Consider the following 14,500-nt stretch of genomic DNA (forward strand, 5'->3'; position numbering starts at 1 on the left):
GTTCCAGAAAATGCACGAATAAGACATAAAGTGTGCATAAAACATGTAGATATCATCAATAATGTGGCATGGAACATAAGAAATTATCGATACGTCGGAGACGTATCAGTGATCTTTCTTAATTTTTGTGCTATTGCCATGATTGCTTGTTAAAGTATTTTGAAATGATCTTAAACCCTAAACCTCACCCCTCTTTGTACCACCCAAGTTAAAATAAAATAAAAAGGAATTTAAATAAGAAAAAGGCATATGTGCCTATGGCTATTTTTGTAAATCTTTACCCTAGGCCTTTCTACCTTGTCTAGAGGTTTGGAAAACCTTCATAAACCTTACCTAGTACTTAGCAAACCAAATCCAAAGTGAAACCAAAGAAAATAAAAAGAAACTAAAAATGCCATAGAGGCATATGAGAGTAAATAGCAAATTTATGAATTTGAGGATCTTGACCCTAGGACTTGTTGTGAATGGTTGGATCACTCATCTATACCATTTCAACACTCAACAACATCAATTGGGTCAAGCCAAGTCAAATTAAAAATCAAATGCAACATATGCATAGAGGCATATGTGGCACATAGCCATTTTACCAAACTTTGGCCTATGCCTTTACACCTTGGCTAAATGGTATGAAACCATCTCTAAACCTAACCTCACACTAAATTGACCCTAAACCATGCCCAAGTAAAGCAGGGGAAATAAATTAGAAGATTAAGTAAAATTGACACATCATCTCTTATGTGTTTATGGCCATTTTTGCAAATCTTTGAATTAGACCATTTGGAATGGTTTCAATGGTTTGGAAATGTTCCTAAACTAATAAGAATCACTTTGGAGTGAAGAAAAATCAAATCAAATAGAGAGAAAAGAAATAGTGAGAAAATTCCATTTTTTTTACTCACATACACTTTGGCCATTTTTGCAAATCTTCAACCAAGGCCACATTTGCTTGTGCCATTGTTTGTAAAACACTTATATACCAATAACACACCCTTTTGAATCAAATAAACCCAATTCCAATCAAAGAAAATTGCAAATCCAACTTACATATGATAATGGTCATATGCCCACTTTATAATATCTTCACCACTTTGCACCACTGGTTTTGACTTTTCTTAAACCAAACTTGGTCAACACTTGCCACCTCATCCAAGACCATGTCAAAGGGAACAACTTTTCTGTTGACCACCAATGCTGACTTTGATCAGGTTGACCAGAACAGAGTTGACAAGATGTGACATTGAAACAAAGAGAAGATGATCCCCATTTTGAAATTTTGCAAACTTTCATCAAATTGACCACGAACACCACCTTTCTGTCTCTTTAATTATTTTATCAAGATCCACCAAAAAGAATTCTAAAATTCGAAGAAAATGTTCATGCGGCCATTCTACCGAACACCTGGCAGGCATGATTCCAGAATTGTGTTACACTCAATTACACACTGGATTTTAGCCTAAACCAACTTTAACTTGTGATGATGAGGTTCTTCTGCATTCCCTGCATCAAGCCCCGTCCTTGCCATCGTCGTTTAAAGTGAGAAAATGGCAAAACTTCGGCCATGTCGTGCACATGCCACACACACCAGCACTGATCCTCTCTGGCCCTCCTCTCTCTCGATCATCATGTCTTGGAGCTGCCCATGCACTTACTGATCATGACCATGTACGGCCGGAGCGCGCGCAAGCAAGGCATTGGCCAGGCGACGCACGCCCAGACACGCCCAGAACAATGCCAGTCACGCGGTGAGCGCGCACGGACACCGTCCTGGACGCGCCAGAGCACGCAGTCGTGCCATCGCTCTCGTCCTCCCCTGCAAGCCTACCTCTGCATCACGCTTCACCGCACCACCAGTACCCTCCTAGACACGCTCAGTAGCTCGCGGAGGACCCATCGCCGTCGCCAAGATCAAACCCTTGCCGCCAGTACCCGCCGCAGACACGGAAGCAACTCGAGCCGTCCCCTCCTCATTTCCCTGCGCCAGCTGCAAGTTGAGAACCGCCTAGACGTCGCCTACCTCATGCGCTCCCTATCTTGCCCTTTCGCGCCTCAGAACGCCGTCGCCATCGTCGACCTTGCCCGCACCTCACGGCCACCTCTCAACCCTATAAAAGGAGCATGCCCCTGGACCAGTTCTTCACACCCTCGCACTCCCCTCTCCCTCCTGACCCTCCTCGACATCTCTCTGCTCCACATTGTCCACTCCGCCGCCGCAATTTAGCCGGAGACCGCCGCCACAGTAGCTCAACGCCGGAGAAGATTCCGTCCACCTCAAGCACTCCCCCGACCACCGTTGACCTCGCCGTCGACTCCTTGTTCATCTGCGACCCTCCTCGATCCTCGCCGGAGCCCCAGATCGCCGCCGACCCCCTACCTCCGCCGTGCCCGCGTCTGCTTCTCGCCATCGACGACGACGAAGCCCCATCGTCCGATCTCCATCTGATCCAGCGGCTCGCGTTCACAGGTACCGTTTCGGGTGAAAGAGAGACTGACACGCAGGCCCCACCATGTCAGTTGGCCCACTGCGTGAGAAGCGCTAGTTGGGCCAGCCCAGTCCCTTTCCCCTTGTTTCGGCCCATCTATGTTCCCGCCTAAGCCCAAGTTTCAAATTCTTTTAAATCATTTTCAGTTTTATTTCAAACACTGATGCTTTGCTATAAATTGAATAGTTTCAAATCTACAAACCCAAATTGAGTGATTCAAATTGTTCTAGAAAGCTTATGAATTTATCTAACTAATCCCACTGGATTCAACCTCATAGCTTGTGTAGATTTTGAATAGCAAAAATAACAAGACATACACTTTTCAGTATTCAAATTAATCCAGGAAATCAACCAATTTGAATTTTGAAGTGAATCCAATTGCTATAATTCACATTTCACAAACTCTAATTGTCTATGCAAAAATATGATATGGGTTCTGTACATGATCATGGGATAGAAGCAAAATATTGGCTATGTAGTCAATAACTAGCCCATTTAAACTATATCAAATTCTAGGAATTTAAATCTATGAGGTGAAGCACCTCATTTAAATCATTTTCTCAAGTGTGGTGAAGTAATGTGATGACCTCTATTGTTTAGGCTCATACTTGCTCACTTGGGAACTTAAATCAATATAGTATTTAAATCACAATGGTTATTTAAATCACATGAGATGATGAATCTCATTTAAATCATTTTTCTCAAATGATAAGTGTGAAGTGTTGACCTTGGTCAACATGTGATCATACGTAGTTATTTGAGAAGATTAAATCTTAACAAGATTCAATGAGAGGAAATTATTTCTGCCAAACTAAATAGAAACCCTAATCCATATTTCAATGAGAGGAAATTATTTTCCTAATACTAAGTAAGGAAATCCTAGCCTAATTTTGAATAAATGTTAAGTAGTAATGCTAGATCATTTGAGTGAGCCATTAAGGCTAATTAAGAGTACTTAAGTATTGTTTGGTGATTGTATCCTCGTATTCGTTTATAGACGCTAGTACCAGAGACTATCAAGAGGAGGAGGTATTCTACCAAGAGGAAGGAGAAGAGAACTTTGATCACCTCCCCAATCAAGGCAAGCTATTACCAATGCACGATAGATTAGTGCAAAGCTCTACAAGAGCAAGGCACCATTACTTTTTACTTTATGCTTATTGGTCCTATCCCAAGTTTTTACTACAAGCTTTATTGGTTTTGATTTATCAAAGTTACTTTTTGATTTATGATTCACTTGGTTTAGTTATGGAGTAGTACAAGAGCATCAAACTTAGCCTAGAGCAATGCAAGTTGTTTAGCATCCCTCACGACTAGTTGCTAGTGCTAAACTAAAATTGACTACTATAGATGGGAACTTGTGAAAACCAAAGACTTTGAAAACCTTGGATGATGAGTCATTCTATTGAAAGATTTTGAAGGTGAATATGACTTGTGAATGACTTGGTAAAATTTACCAAAAACTGATGGTTGGGTTCGGATGCGATACCATTCCAATTCTTAAGTATCCCCACAATACCTGAATCTGGGTAAGGCTTAACTGGAAACTTATGTATTTTAGTATGAGTTCCCTCTGAACAAGCGTCATAGGGGTTATGCCGAGGCTGCCTCCCTCGAAAGTGAAATGAAGTGAAATGAGGTGAATGTCCTACCCAAGTCCTATGCAGTTCCCGGGTTGACTGTTTGTTTTCACCGGGAGGCCAAGCTCATGGGGAGAGGTGCCTATACTAGGGTATGTAAATGAAAGGTTAGGATTGGTAGTTCGCGTACTGCGTACGATAAATCAGGGTCAGTTACCCCTAACGGACTATTGCAATTATTGTGGCTGTACGACCTCTGCAGAGTGTAAACCTATTCGAATAGCCGCGTCCGCGGTCATGGACAGTTGGGAAGGCCATACTGTTCCGTCATCAGAACTTTTCTAAAAATATGAATGGTGACTTATGACTTGAATTGAAAGGTGATTTTGACTTTGAATCACAACTGAGTTGTGGGAATGACACTAATGTTCCCACTTGAGTTAAGCAAATGAAGAGGCTTTGATTATTAAAGTGTTTATGAAATAAAACTGGCTTTATGCAAATGAAACTAGAGCTTAGAACCCCCTTACTATAGTTGATAGTATTTATCTTAGTATTAGTTTGCGAGTACTTTAAAGTACTCATGGTTGTGTCCCTGGCTATTCAAATGGCCAGACTATGAAGAGGAGTACCAGAACCCGGAAGAAGGACAGCAGGACGTCTACGACAACTAGGATCACTCCTGACGTCAACGGCTGCTCGTGGAATAAATGGACTACTACTACGCTATTTCGCTTCCGCTATGTGTTATGTAATTGATCGATAGAACTTCTATTATTGTAATGAGACTGGATCATGTGATCCTTTATTTGTAAGACGATTATGGTATGTAATGAATGATGTGTTGTGATATCAATCTATTATGTCTCGCAAAAACAATATTCCTGGGATTGCGAGGAATGGCATAATAGACATCTGGACTTAAAAATCCGGGTGTTGACAGTGGTGCTCCCAAAAACTTGGCTGCCTCTGGGCACATCTGCAGATTACAATTTTTTTAGAGCATATCAAGAAGAAAATGAAAAGCAAAAGATATGAATTCACATTTACATCTATCTCATGTATCCACCAATCGTCGCTAGCATCAATGGTTTGTGTGATAGGATCTCTGCCTAGACCGGACGCATGCTGAACCAGTCCTTTCCAAATGGTGCAGTCCCTTTTTAGTGTTTCCCACCTATTTCTCATTTGATTCTTGTCATAATTTTTCTTTGTGCGCGCGTTGAATTTCTCAACTAGGTTGGGGTATTCAAAACTTTTACCGGACGATTATTTGCTGCCACCTCTTCTTTGCACACATCACGAAACACACACTCACCAACGGCATCCCAATTTGCCTTTGGAAGTTTCGCCTTTTCTTTCAGCGTTCCCATCTAGTTGCATAACATGGTTGTTTAATTGACCACATATAAGATAATAGTCTATGCATACCAATTTGCCATCTACTAACTATCATCTATATTACATCTACCAGAGATAAGATAAATCAGCAGCAACCCATTCACAGATTGGGATAACATCAAATTTCCATCCGTGCATAATCAATTTCACCGTTACCATCTACTACCACATTAGCTAGTTTGAAGAATAAACTAGACAAAAAATAGGGACGGAACAACATACCTGGCTGGTAGTAGCCATAGGGAGCGATGCCTGCGAAAGGCGGGCGAGCTAGCAGGTGAGCGAACGCCTTTGTGGGAGGGCGCGCTGCGGGAGCGCGAGCTCCGCGTCGACCACGGTGGCGGCGGCTGGCCGAACGACGAAAGGTGCGGCACATGGTCGTTCGTCCTCCTGGTGGTGGGGAATTGAGTGACCCGGGTGGGAGGAGGTGGGGACCCGGGGCAGCGGGGATAGCTGGTGCAGCGGCGGCGACCAGATGAGCCGGCGACAACGCTCAACGACAGAAATGGGCGGCGGCTCGGGCTAACCCTTGGCGGCGGCAGGTCGCATCCTGTGTGCGTGCGAGGAAAAGAACGAGCCGGGTGAGAGGCTACGGGGTAGGTCAGGGCCAAAACGAAAAAAAGGTAGGAGGAAAACGCTTCGATTCTACGGTGGCATTTCTGGGGTAATTTGATTAAAGTATATGGCACCGGTCGCTACCTATTCGGGGCTAGTTTTGACAAGCTCGAGAAGCTGCCCTCCCGACGCTTCTCTGGACAGCCAAATTTGCACTACGATGCTAATTTGCGGTAGGAAAAAGCTAGATATAAGAAGATACTTCTTTTGGGCTTCTTCGGTGGGGAACCTAGAAGCCTCTCTAGAAGCCCAAAAGAAGGGGGCCTTTTCCACACGCATCAATTTCCCGCATGGGCTGGCCCATCTTCGCCGAATTTCCTTTTTTGTTTAAATTTATTTTTATTTTTATGTTTCTTTTTTATTTCTATTCTTCCTTTTTCTTTTTCGTTTTAATTTCATGTTTTATTTATTTATGGTTTTATTATTTTTAGTTTTTATCGGTGAACAAATTTTAAGATTTGAACCTTTTATCAATCATGAAATTTTTGAATATGTATATATTTTACACGGTGATCAATTTTTAAAATCATGAATCATTATCTGAAATCAAAGATTTAATAACAATGCACATTTTAAATCTGAGCCATTTTACTATTTTTATATCTAAACTTTTTTTGAAAGCAGGAACAATTTTCAAAAACTAGACATTATTTAACCACGAGATTTTAAAATCTGAACCTTTTAAAAATAAGGAACGCATTTAAAATCTGCGAACTTTATAAAAATCATGAACATTTCCTACAAAATGAAAAGAAAATGAACACCTTACGTAACGTCAAAATGGTTCTACTGTGTCTGCTGGGCCAAAAGATGAAGAGAAAACAAGGTTTTAGCATGTATTGGGCCGGCCCATGTGGAATCCTACTCTGACTGTGAGCGAGCGGTCCCTCGTGCTCGCTTCAAACATAGGGCGACCCCCCAGGTAGGGTTTGCCACCGCGCCCACCCCGCCGCCCGATTGTGCCCACAACAACGATGATCCGTCCGGCACCAGCGGAGGCGGTCGGAGAAGGCTCCGTAGGGGAGGAGGTCTTCATCGCCGACCATGACATCATCAATGAGATATCCCTGGACGAGGAAGGTCAATACTACCTATCATAGTACCTTGTCATACACAGAAACAGCTAGTAGTCTCTCCTTAGTTCTGCTTGCTCCGTGCTTACTTTTTCCTTGCTCAGATCTCCCCGACCAAGACGATGATGATGACCAGGACGAAGACATGATGGGTATGTGCCTTTGTTGTTATATTTCTTCTGTTTTAGTATAGCTGTACTGGCACTGCTTACATGGTTAACTATTATGTTTGTGTCCGTTCTTACTTGAGAGCGATGATCTTAACGGGATAAGCTACTGTCTTGTACTAGTGATGACTGAATATTGCCTTCTAAACTGAACTTTCTTGTAAATGAGCTCAGGCTTCTAGGGGTACCTTTTTTTTTATTTCATTTCATACAAACCTTGGCACCCTGCTATTCGTTATCTGGTTGTTCATTTTACATGCAGTACACTTTAGACAATCTGAAGTTCGTATAATGTGCTAGTAATTCAAGTGCCCTTTAATTTATGTTGTTTCAGATGAGGTTGAGGATCACTCAGCATATGCATTTCATGGGCATGCAGGCAAGATCTCCTTGAACGAACTAGCTTACAATGTCTTGTGACTATGATTTATTGTTTGCACTTATAAGTTTGATACGCCATGCAATTTGTCGTCTCTTGTATCATTCGCTTCCAGCGTACCTTTGCATTAAAAATCACATATATTAATAGCTGCTACTGATATTTTGGGTATAGATGAGGTATTTGCTGCTGCTTGCAGTCCTGTAGATGCATCACTTGTTGTTTCTGGAGGTAAAGATGACAGAGGGTTTCTCTGGAGCATTGGATCTGCAGAGAATGTTCAAGAGCTGCCTGGTATGGTTGACTCATTTTCTTAGTCTAATTGGGGAATTCCTTAGTTGACCTGTTGTATGTAAATGTTTCTCGGGTCTTTCCCTATGCTTATCACTTTTACTATTAGTTCTTAAATGTGCTGTTTCTATTTCTTTTAGCTATAACTCCAAACGTATTATTGATATATTGCAGTAAGTCTTCTTCTTTGTTTTTTTAGGAAAATCTTCATATTTATGTTCCTGTTGCATCGGTTTTTGTACCTTTATTTGCGGATGCCTCCCTAGAATTGTCTATGAAGCTTATATAATATCTGTTGCTGATACAGGACATAAAGATACTGTCAGCACTGTGGCTTTCAGTTCAGATGGGAAATTAGTGGCTTGTGGAAGTATGGATGGACAGATAAATGTATGGAATACAGCTACACGAACACTTCAGGGAACCCTTGAGGGCTCTGAATCAGGCCTTGAGGTGAGATGATGCTGATTACTTCAATCCATTTAGCTGAACATACCCCCGAACTGTTTCAATTGCAAAAATCTGTGTTCCCCGCTGTTAAACTGTATATATAGGTACTAGATGATTAATTATATGCCTCTGGTTGTGTAGTGGCTTAAATGGCATCCGCGACTTCACTTTATAATTGCTGGATCAGAGGACTTCAACATATGGATGTGGAATGCTGACCTCAGTTCCTTTGGGAATACATTTGCTGGCCACAGTAACACAGTGACATGTGGTGATTTTACACCTGATGGTACTGAGTATTTTTCTCTAATGCTATTTAATTTTATATATGTTAACGTTATGAAGCTGCCCCTTGGTATATTATAAAATATATCACCCCAGCCTGTGCTTTATTGGGTCCTGTTTTTTGGAACGTCTCAGCATGAAAATTTTCACCTTATGTGACAATCTGTTTTTAGCTATCAACGCAGCTTCATATTTGTTCAGATTTCAGAGGAACTTATGGATTATGGTGTATTTAATATTTCTGCTACTAACTTGTGTTTGAAGTTAATCTCAGTGAAACTAGAGTTGATCATAATAATTGTAAATAACAGAATGGCCTCTATGATGGTTTAACATCTTAGATCCATTTTCACCAGCTTACTTGATGTTCAGATCCCCGATTTAGCATGCCCTTTTTTAGCTAATTCACATGTTTCCTTTTGAAGGTAAGCTTATTTGTAGCGGATCAGATGATGCAACACTGAGGATATGGGACCTTAAAACTGCACAATGCAGACATGTTGTTCGAGGTAAATTCACCATATATTCATATGGTTGTTTTTCTGTGTTCTCTCTTAACCTGAATGTTATTATCTGACTGTTTTACCGCGATCCAGGTCATGGTTATCATACTCATGGACTGACATGTTTAGCTATTACATGGGACTCCCAATCAATTGTTAGTGGCTCTCAGGATAGTTCTGTGCACATCGTGAGTATAAACTCCGGCAAGGTGGGTGTATGTCGTGATTTTGCACTATATTTTTTTTTAACAAAAATGTTCATGAGTCACTCACATACATGCTGAATGAGCTTTGAATCCTTCTCAGCCAAGTTGGCTTACAATGGAAAGTATTTGATGCAGGTTGTGGCTCTAACTTTATTTTGCATTGTAGATCATGTAAAATTATTATTATTATTTATCACCTTATTTTGCTTGTAGTGATTTTTCCAGAGTTTTTGTTTTTAAGATACTGCAGGATTTGTTTTCTTAGGAGAGTCGCATACTCTGTTGGTAGTTTTTATACTTTTAGAAGCATGTGCCATGGCTTTGCATCTAACTCTGAAGGTAAGATCTGAATTGTGTGTAACAAGTTTTGTTGGTTGTTTTTGCAGGTTGTCGGTTCATTAGTTGGCCACACTAATTCCGTCGAGTGCATTGGCATCTCACCGAGGTACTTTTTCGTGGGATGTTGGGAGTCTGTATGATAAATCTGTTGCACAATACATATGGACTTCCTATTGACCTAGCGAGCTTCACCCCTGTTCTGTGCAGGTACAACTGGGTGGCTACAGGGAGCATTGATCAGACTCTCATCATCTGGGACCTCACTCACCAAGCAATCCGATCCATTTGCGAGCATGATGTGGGTGTAGAAATCAGTTGTCCTTTATGGTTCTCTTGTATTTTTATGTCGTCCTGAACTTATTGCTGTTGGTGGTGTTTGACAAACAGGATGGCGTGACTTGCCTGGCGTGGATAGGTTCGTCGAGGTATGTGGCGTCAGGATGCATGGACGGTATAGTGCGCATCTGGGACAGCCTCTCTGGGGAGCTGGCTTGCATGCTGAGCGGGCACCGTGATGTCGTGCAGTCGCTGGCTGTCTCCGCTGATGGCAACTCCATTGTCTCCGTCTCCTCGGATAAGTCTGCTCGCGTCTTTGACATATCCATGTTCAAGTAAAAATATTGAGATTGGTTTCATTGGCTTTCATGGTCAGGAAATGTACTTGCGGTCATCATGGGAATGTCAGGAGCTTGGCTCTTATCTTTGCGATGTAGTCAGTTGTGCAAGCTGAATAAAGGCGTAAGATAAGGGACTTCTTTTTATTAGAAAAATAAGTTAAGGGACTTAATGTTATGTTTGACATGGCTTGGTATTTCACTGCCACGTACAACGCAGACGCTCACAAACGCGCATGTACACTCACCCCTATGAACGCATCCTACCCCTATGAGCACCTGCGAAGGACCGAGCAGTCATATCTTAAGGTTGACGAAGTCACCATTAGTGCCTTGTTGTTGATGGACACGTCACCTACCGAAAGCAAATCATCGATGAATCAAATCCTGAAATTAATCTTGGTAAATACAAACACTCATGCCAAGTCTATGGCTTAAATCTCGGTGGGTTGGTTCCACCAAAGAACCTAACCACCACAGCCAAGCTCAGTTTGCCACTAGATACAGGTACATGGGACGAGGAGTGACTTCAAGAGATCTTTTACCCGGTTGATATTAATTGTATGTTGGAAATTCCTTTGAACAATCAAGGATTTGATGATTTTATTGCATGGAATTGTACTAAGCATGGGCACTATACAGTCAAGTCCGGATATCACTTACAATGGAGACATCGGTTTGGAGCGAGTGCGGCACAACATACGCTCCTAGGATCATCAGTAAATAACCCGGTGTGGAGAATAGTTTGGAACTAAAGATTCAGAGTAAAACTAAAATATTATTATTTGGCAGTCACTTCATGGCATTTTACCATCAAGTCAATTTTGGCAAATCGCCATGATGGAGGTTGTCCTATATGTAACCAAGCAACAGAGGATGTTCTACAACTATGTTTCAAATTGTCATGCTTTGGGGGTCCCTTGGCATCACACAAAAATCATGGAAGAAGTGACGGAGACGGTCGATCCTGTTCTGCGGTCCTGGAAATTCTTCTCAGGACGCAAGATGTCACTCTACCAGGTTTTGAGGTGGGTCTAAAAGAGGTTATTGCCATTGGGTGCTAGTATCTATGGTGGATCCGACGCCAGCGCACCCATACTGAGCAAGTCCCTCCAAAGTTCAAATGCAAAATGTCTATCTTAACCATCGCGTCAAATGCTGCTAAAGTTCTTGCAAGACCTTCCATTCCACGTCAAGAATGGGGCCGACCACCTCCTAGAATAATCAAGGTAAATGTTGATGGATCTTTTCACCCCGACGGTACACGCAGGTTCAACAAGTGTAGTTCTACGAGACCACGATGGAAAATCTGTAGCGGCAACATCTAGTTTCTCGCCAAATATTGCGTCTGTGTGGTTGTGGCGGAGGCGATGGCCATGAGAGAAGGACTACGACTTGCAAATCATATGGGATGCAATAATATCCAAGTGGAATCTGATTCTATGGAAATTATTGAGGCTTTCACAGGCGAAGCCACATGGTGGAACGAGTCCTCGGTTATCTTTGCTGATTGTGTTGATCTAATAACGCTTATTGGAGGTGTACAAATTAAGTTCTGCCCGAGGAAGCAAGTGAGGTAGCTCATGAGATTGCCAGGGATTGCTTTATAGTAGTAAAGTTTCTTGTAATTGGGTCGATGAACCCCCTAGCTTTATTATTGGGCATCTCATCAACGATGTAACCAAACATTAATTGTGGAGTAGCAGGTTTCAGACGTACTTTTTTCCTTACCAAGGTATCGAAGGGGACTGAAAGATTTTTAATGAACCAGCTTGCTAGCTCAATATATTGTGTTTTCAAAAAAAAAACAGAGGTCTCACTGGGCCTTCAAATATCAGGAACTCTAGGCCGGATGTAATTAATTTTTTCCAGATTAGGCCGGATGTAATTAGACGTCAGATCACGGAAATGACGCCGGCCCATCGGCCAACCATTCGTCCTCACGTCGGCCCAACGCCCGAGCCCCACCCACCGAGACATTCCCGGACCATTTCGGCCTCGGCCCGCATTCGCGAGCCCGCAAGTCCGGTCCATTTCCCCACGTTGGACTCCCCGTGTACTTGAGCAGTAGTAGCCAGTCCAAACTCCCAAGACTCCAAAGCTATCGCGAGTCTCTCCCTCCCTCCGTCTCCCCCTCCGCCGCCGCAGCTCGCGGCAGATCGGTTTCGCCCGAGCGCCTACTCCCACCGGTGAGCATCCCGCTCCACTGATCCATTCTCCCCCATTTCCCAGATCAGATTCGGTTCGATCGCGCTGGGTCGGGAGCGAAATCCCGCTGCAGATTGGATTGGATTCTCTTCTCTTCTGATTGATTGCCTGATGCATTTCCTCTTGATTTGGTATGCAGGTGGGCGATGGAGGCGAAGGAGATCGCGCTGGGCCACCTGGAGCAGCCCAGGGAGGAGGCGGACTCGCCGCGCAGCAGCGACGGCGACGACGGGACCGAGCCTGAGGACAGCGACGGCAGCGAGGAGGAGGAGGGGGAACGCGGGGCCGGGGTCCGACCCCGAGCCCGCCCCGCCGCCGCCCTGGTCAGCGGGCCGCCCCTGAAGAAGGGGCCCTGGACGCCCGAGGAGGACAAGCGGCTCCGGACGTACGTGGAGGCGCACGGCGAGGGCAACTGGAACCAGGTGCAGCGGAACGCCGGGCTCAACCGCTGCGGCAAGAGCTGCCGCCTCCGCTGGGCCAACCACCTCAGGCCGCACCTCAAGAAGGGGCCCTTCTCCGAGGAGGAGGAGCAGCTCATCATCGAGCTCCACGCTAAGAACGGCAACAAGTGGGCTCAGATGGCGTCCAAGGTATCCGAGTTTCAGACCCTTACGCTGCTCTTCCATGCTCCTGCTAGATTGTCTAGTCACTTTATAATCTACTGCTATTTTCGTGTTAGTTTGGGTTGGTAATTACTAGTAGTAATAACAAGTCTCTCGTCGGTTGGATACGAGGAACATTGATCCTGATCAAAGCCTGCCAACAGTTTGCATAGTGTAGGACTAATGCCGTTTTATCCTAACACGGTACTGGTTTGCAAGTTTATATTTAGGAAAACTTCAATACAGTACTTCTCTCTTATGTAGATTGGAGACAAGGTATTAGTTTAGCATTAAAATTTATGAAGCTACAGGACTGTTAGTTCGTAAAAAGGATATAAGTAGCGGATAGCCAACTGGCAAATCCAGGCTTCTGTGTGTCTGCCAATGCTGTCGTTGTTGTGTGTGCACGTCACTCTTCTACTATGTAGTAAACTATAGTAAGCTGTTGCTGTTAGGCCTTAGTTGCCAGGAAGTACAACAAACTAGTAAGTGAACTGAAATACTGGTTTGGGCTGTGCTACTACATGCCATAGTTATCCGGTCGGTGGTTCTTTGTCTAGCCTGCCCAAGCAGGAGTGGTGGTTTGCAGACTAGTCCTTGTCCTACATCGAGTAGATGTCAGCGCCGACCCTGGGCACGCGACTTTTATCAATTGCTGGCTTGCCGAGTTCATACCTAAGTAGCAGCAGTTCTCGTGTTAGCTTACTTTGAGGAGCTTAGATCTGGTTGAGGAGATATCTACTAGACATATACGATTTAATGTGCCTATAAAACCATTAAGATGTCACTACCTTTCTGGCCAAAATTACTGGTGATATTCCTATTTTCTGTAATGTTATTGAATAAATTGCTGCCAATGATCTTACAGTCTATTATAGTTTTGGATATTGATAATGGTCTAAGCCTAACCATTTTCCTGTGCTCTTGACTTGGTATTCTTGGACATTATTATTTGACTAAGAAATTTGCCCATGCATTGCTATGGGTTGTAAAATTGACTTCTATCCTTGCATATTTCACCTGCTGGCGGTTATTGCGACGACACAAACAAACAAATACCGACTTCTTGCAGCTTCCATATGTAGAACATTTGTTAGAATTCCCTACTTAATTTTTTCCTAATTTTTTACTTTTCTTATTGTTTGGCAATGTGGACTTATAGGTTTTATAAAATGAGTTTTTGAAGTTCCTTGTATAGATTTCTGTTTTTCATGCAGTTAACTATTTCATAGTACAAAACAAACTTTGGTTGTGTTGTGTAGGAAAAAAATTGAACTTCTTGTCATACTAAGGGCCTGTGTGTTTGG

The 14,500-nt window shown here is 43.1% G+C and overlaps 1 protein-coding gene across 1 annotated transcript; it reads left to right on the top strand.

Moving 5' to 3' along the window:
• Window positions 1-7,050: 7,050 nt before the first annotated feature.
• Window positions 7,051-10,437, top strand: LOC124659921 (angio-associated migratory cell protein-like). The gene is made up of 11 exons (XM_047197731.1): window positions 7,051-7,156; window positions 7,254-7,301; window positions 7,651-7,695; window positions 7,870-7,989; window positions 8,294-8,439; window positions 8,578-8,725; window positions 9,147-9,230; window positions 9,318-9,433; window positions 9,817-9,875; window positions 9,977-10,067; window positions 10,157-10,437. Exons 1-11 carry the CDS (start codon window positions 7,051-7,053, stop codon window positions 10,382-10,384), a joined length of 1,191 nt encoding a protein of 396 aa, XP_047053687.1. The 3' UTR covers window positions 10,385-10,437.
• The last annotated feature ends 4,063 nt before the right edge of the window (window positions 10,438-14,500 follow it).

Source organism: Lolium rigidum, chromosome 1 (genome assembly GCF_022539505.1).
Source record: "Lolium rigidum isolate FL_2022 chromosome 1, APGP_CSIRO_Lrig_0.1, whole genome shotgun sequence".
NCBI classification, from domain to species: Eukaryota; Viridiplantae; Streptophyta; class Magnoliopsida; order Poales; family Poaceae; genus Lolium; species Lolium rigidum.

Excerpts from the sequence above, each read along its gene's own strand:
- LOC124659921 (XM_047197731.1), top strand. The coding sequence starts at position 7,051 with ATGATCCGTCCGGCACCAGCGGAGGCGGTCGGAGAAGGCTCCGTAGGG. Across the intron at positions 7,157-7,253 it reads GATATCCCTGGACGAGGAAG|ATCTCCCCGACCAAGACGAT; the intron begins GTCAATACTACC and ends TTCCTTGCTCAG. Across the intron at positions 8,440-8,577 it reads GCTCTGAATCAGGCCTTGAG|TGGCTTAAATGGCATCCGCG; the intron begins GTGAGATGATGC and ends CTGGTTGTGTAG.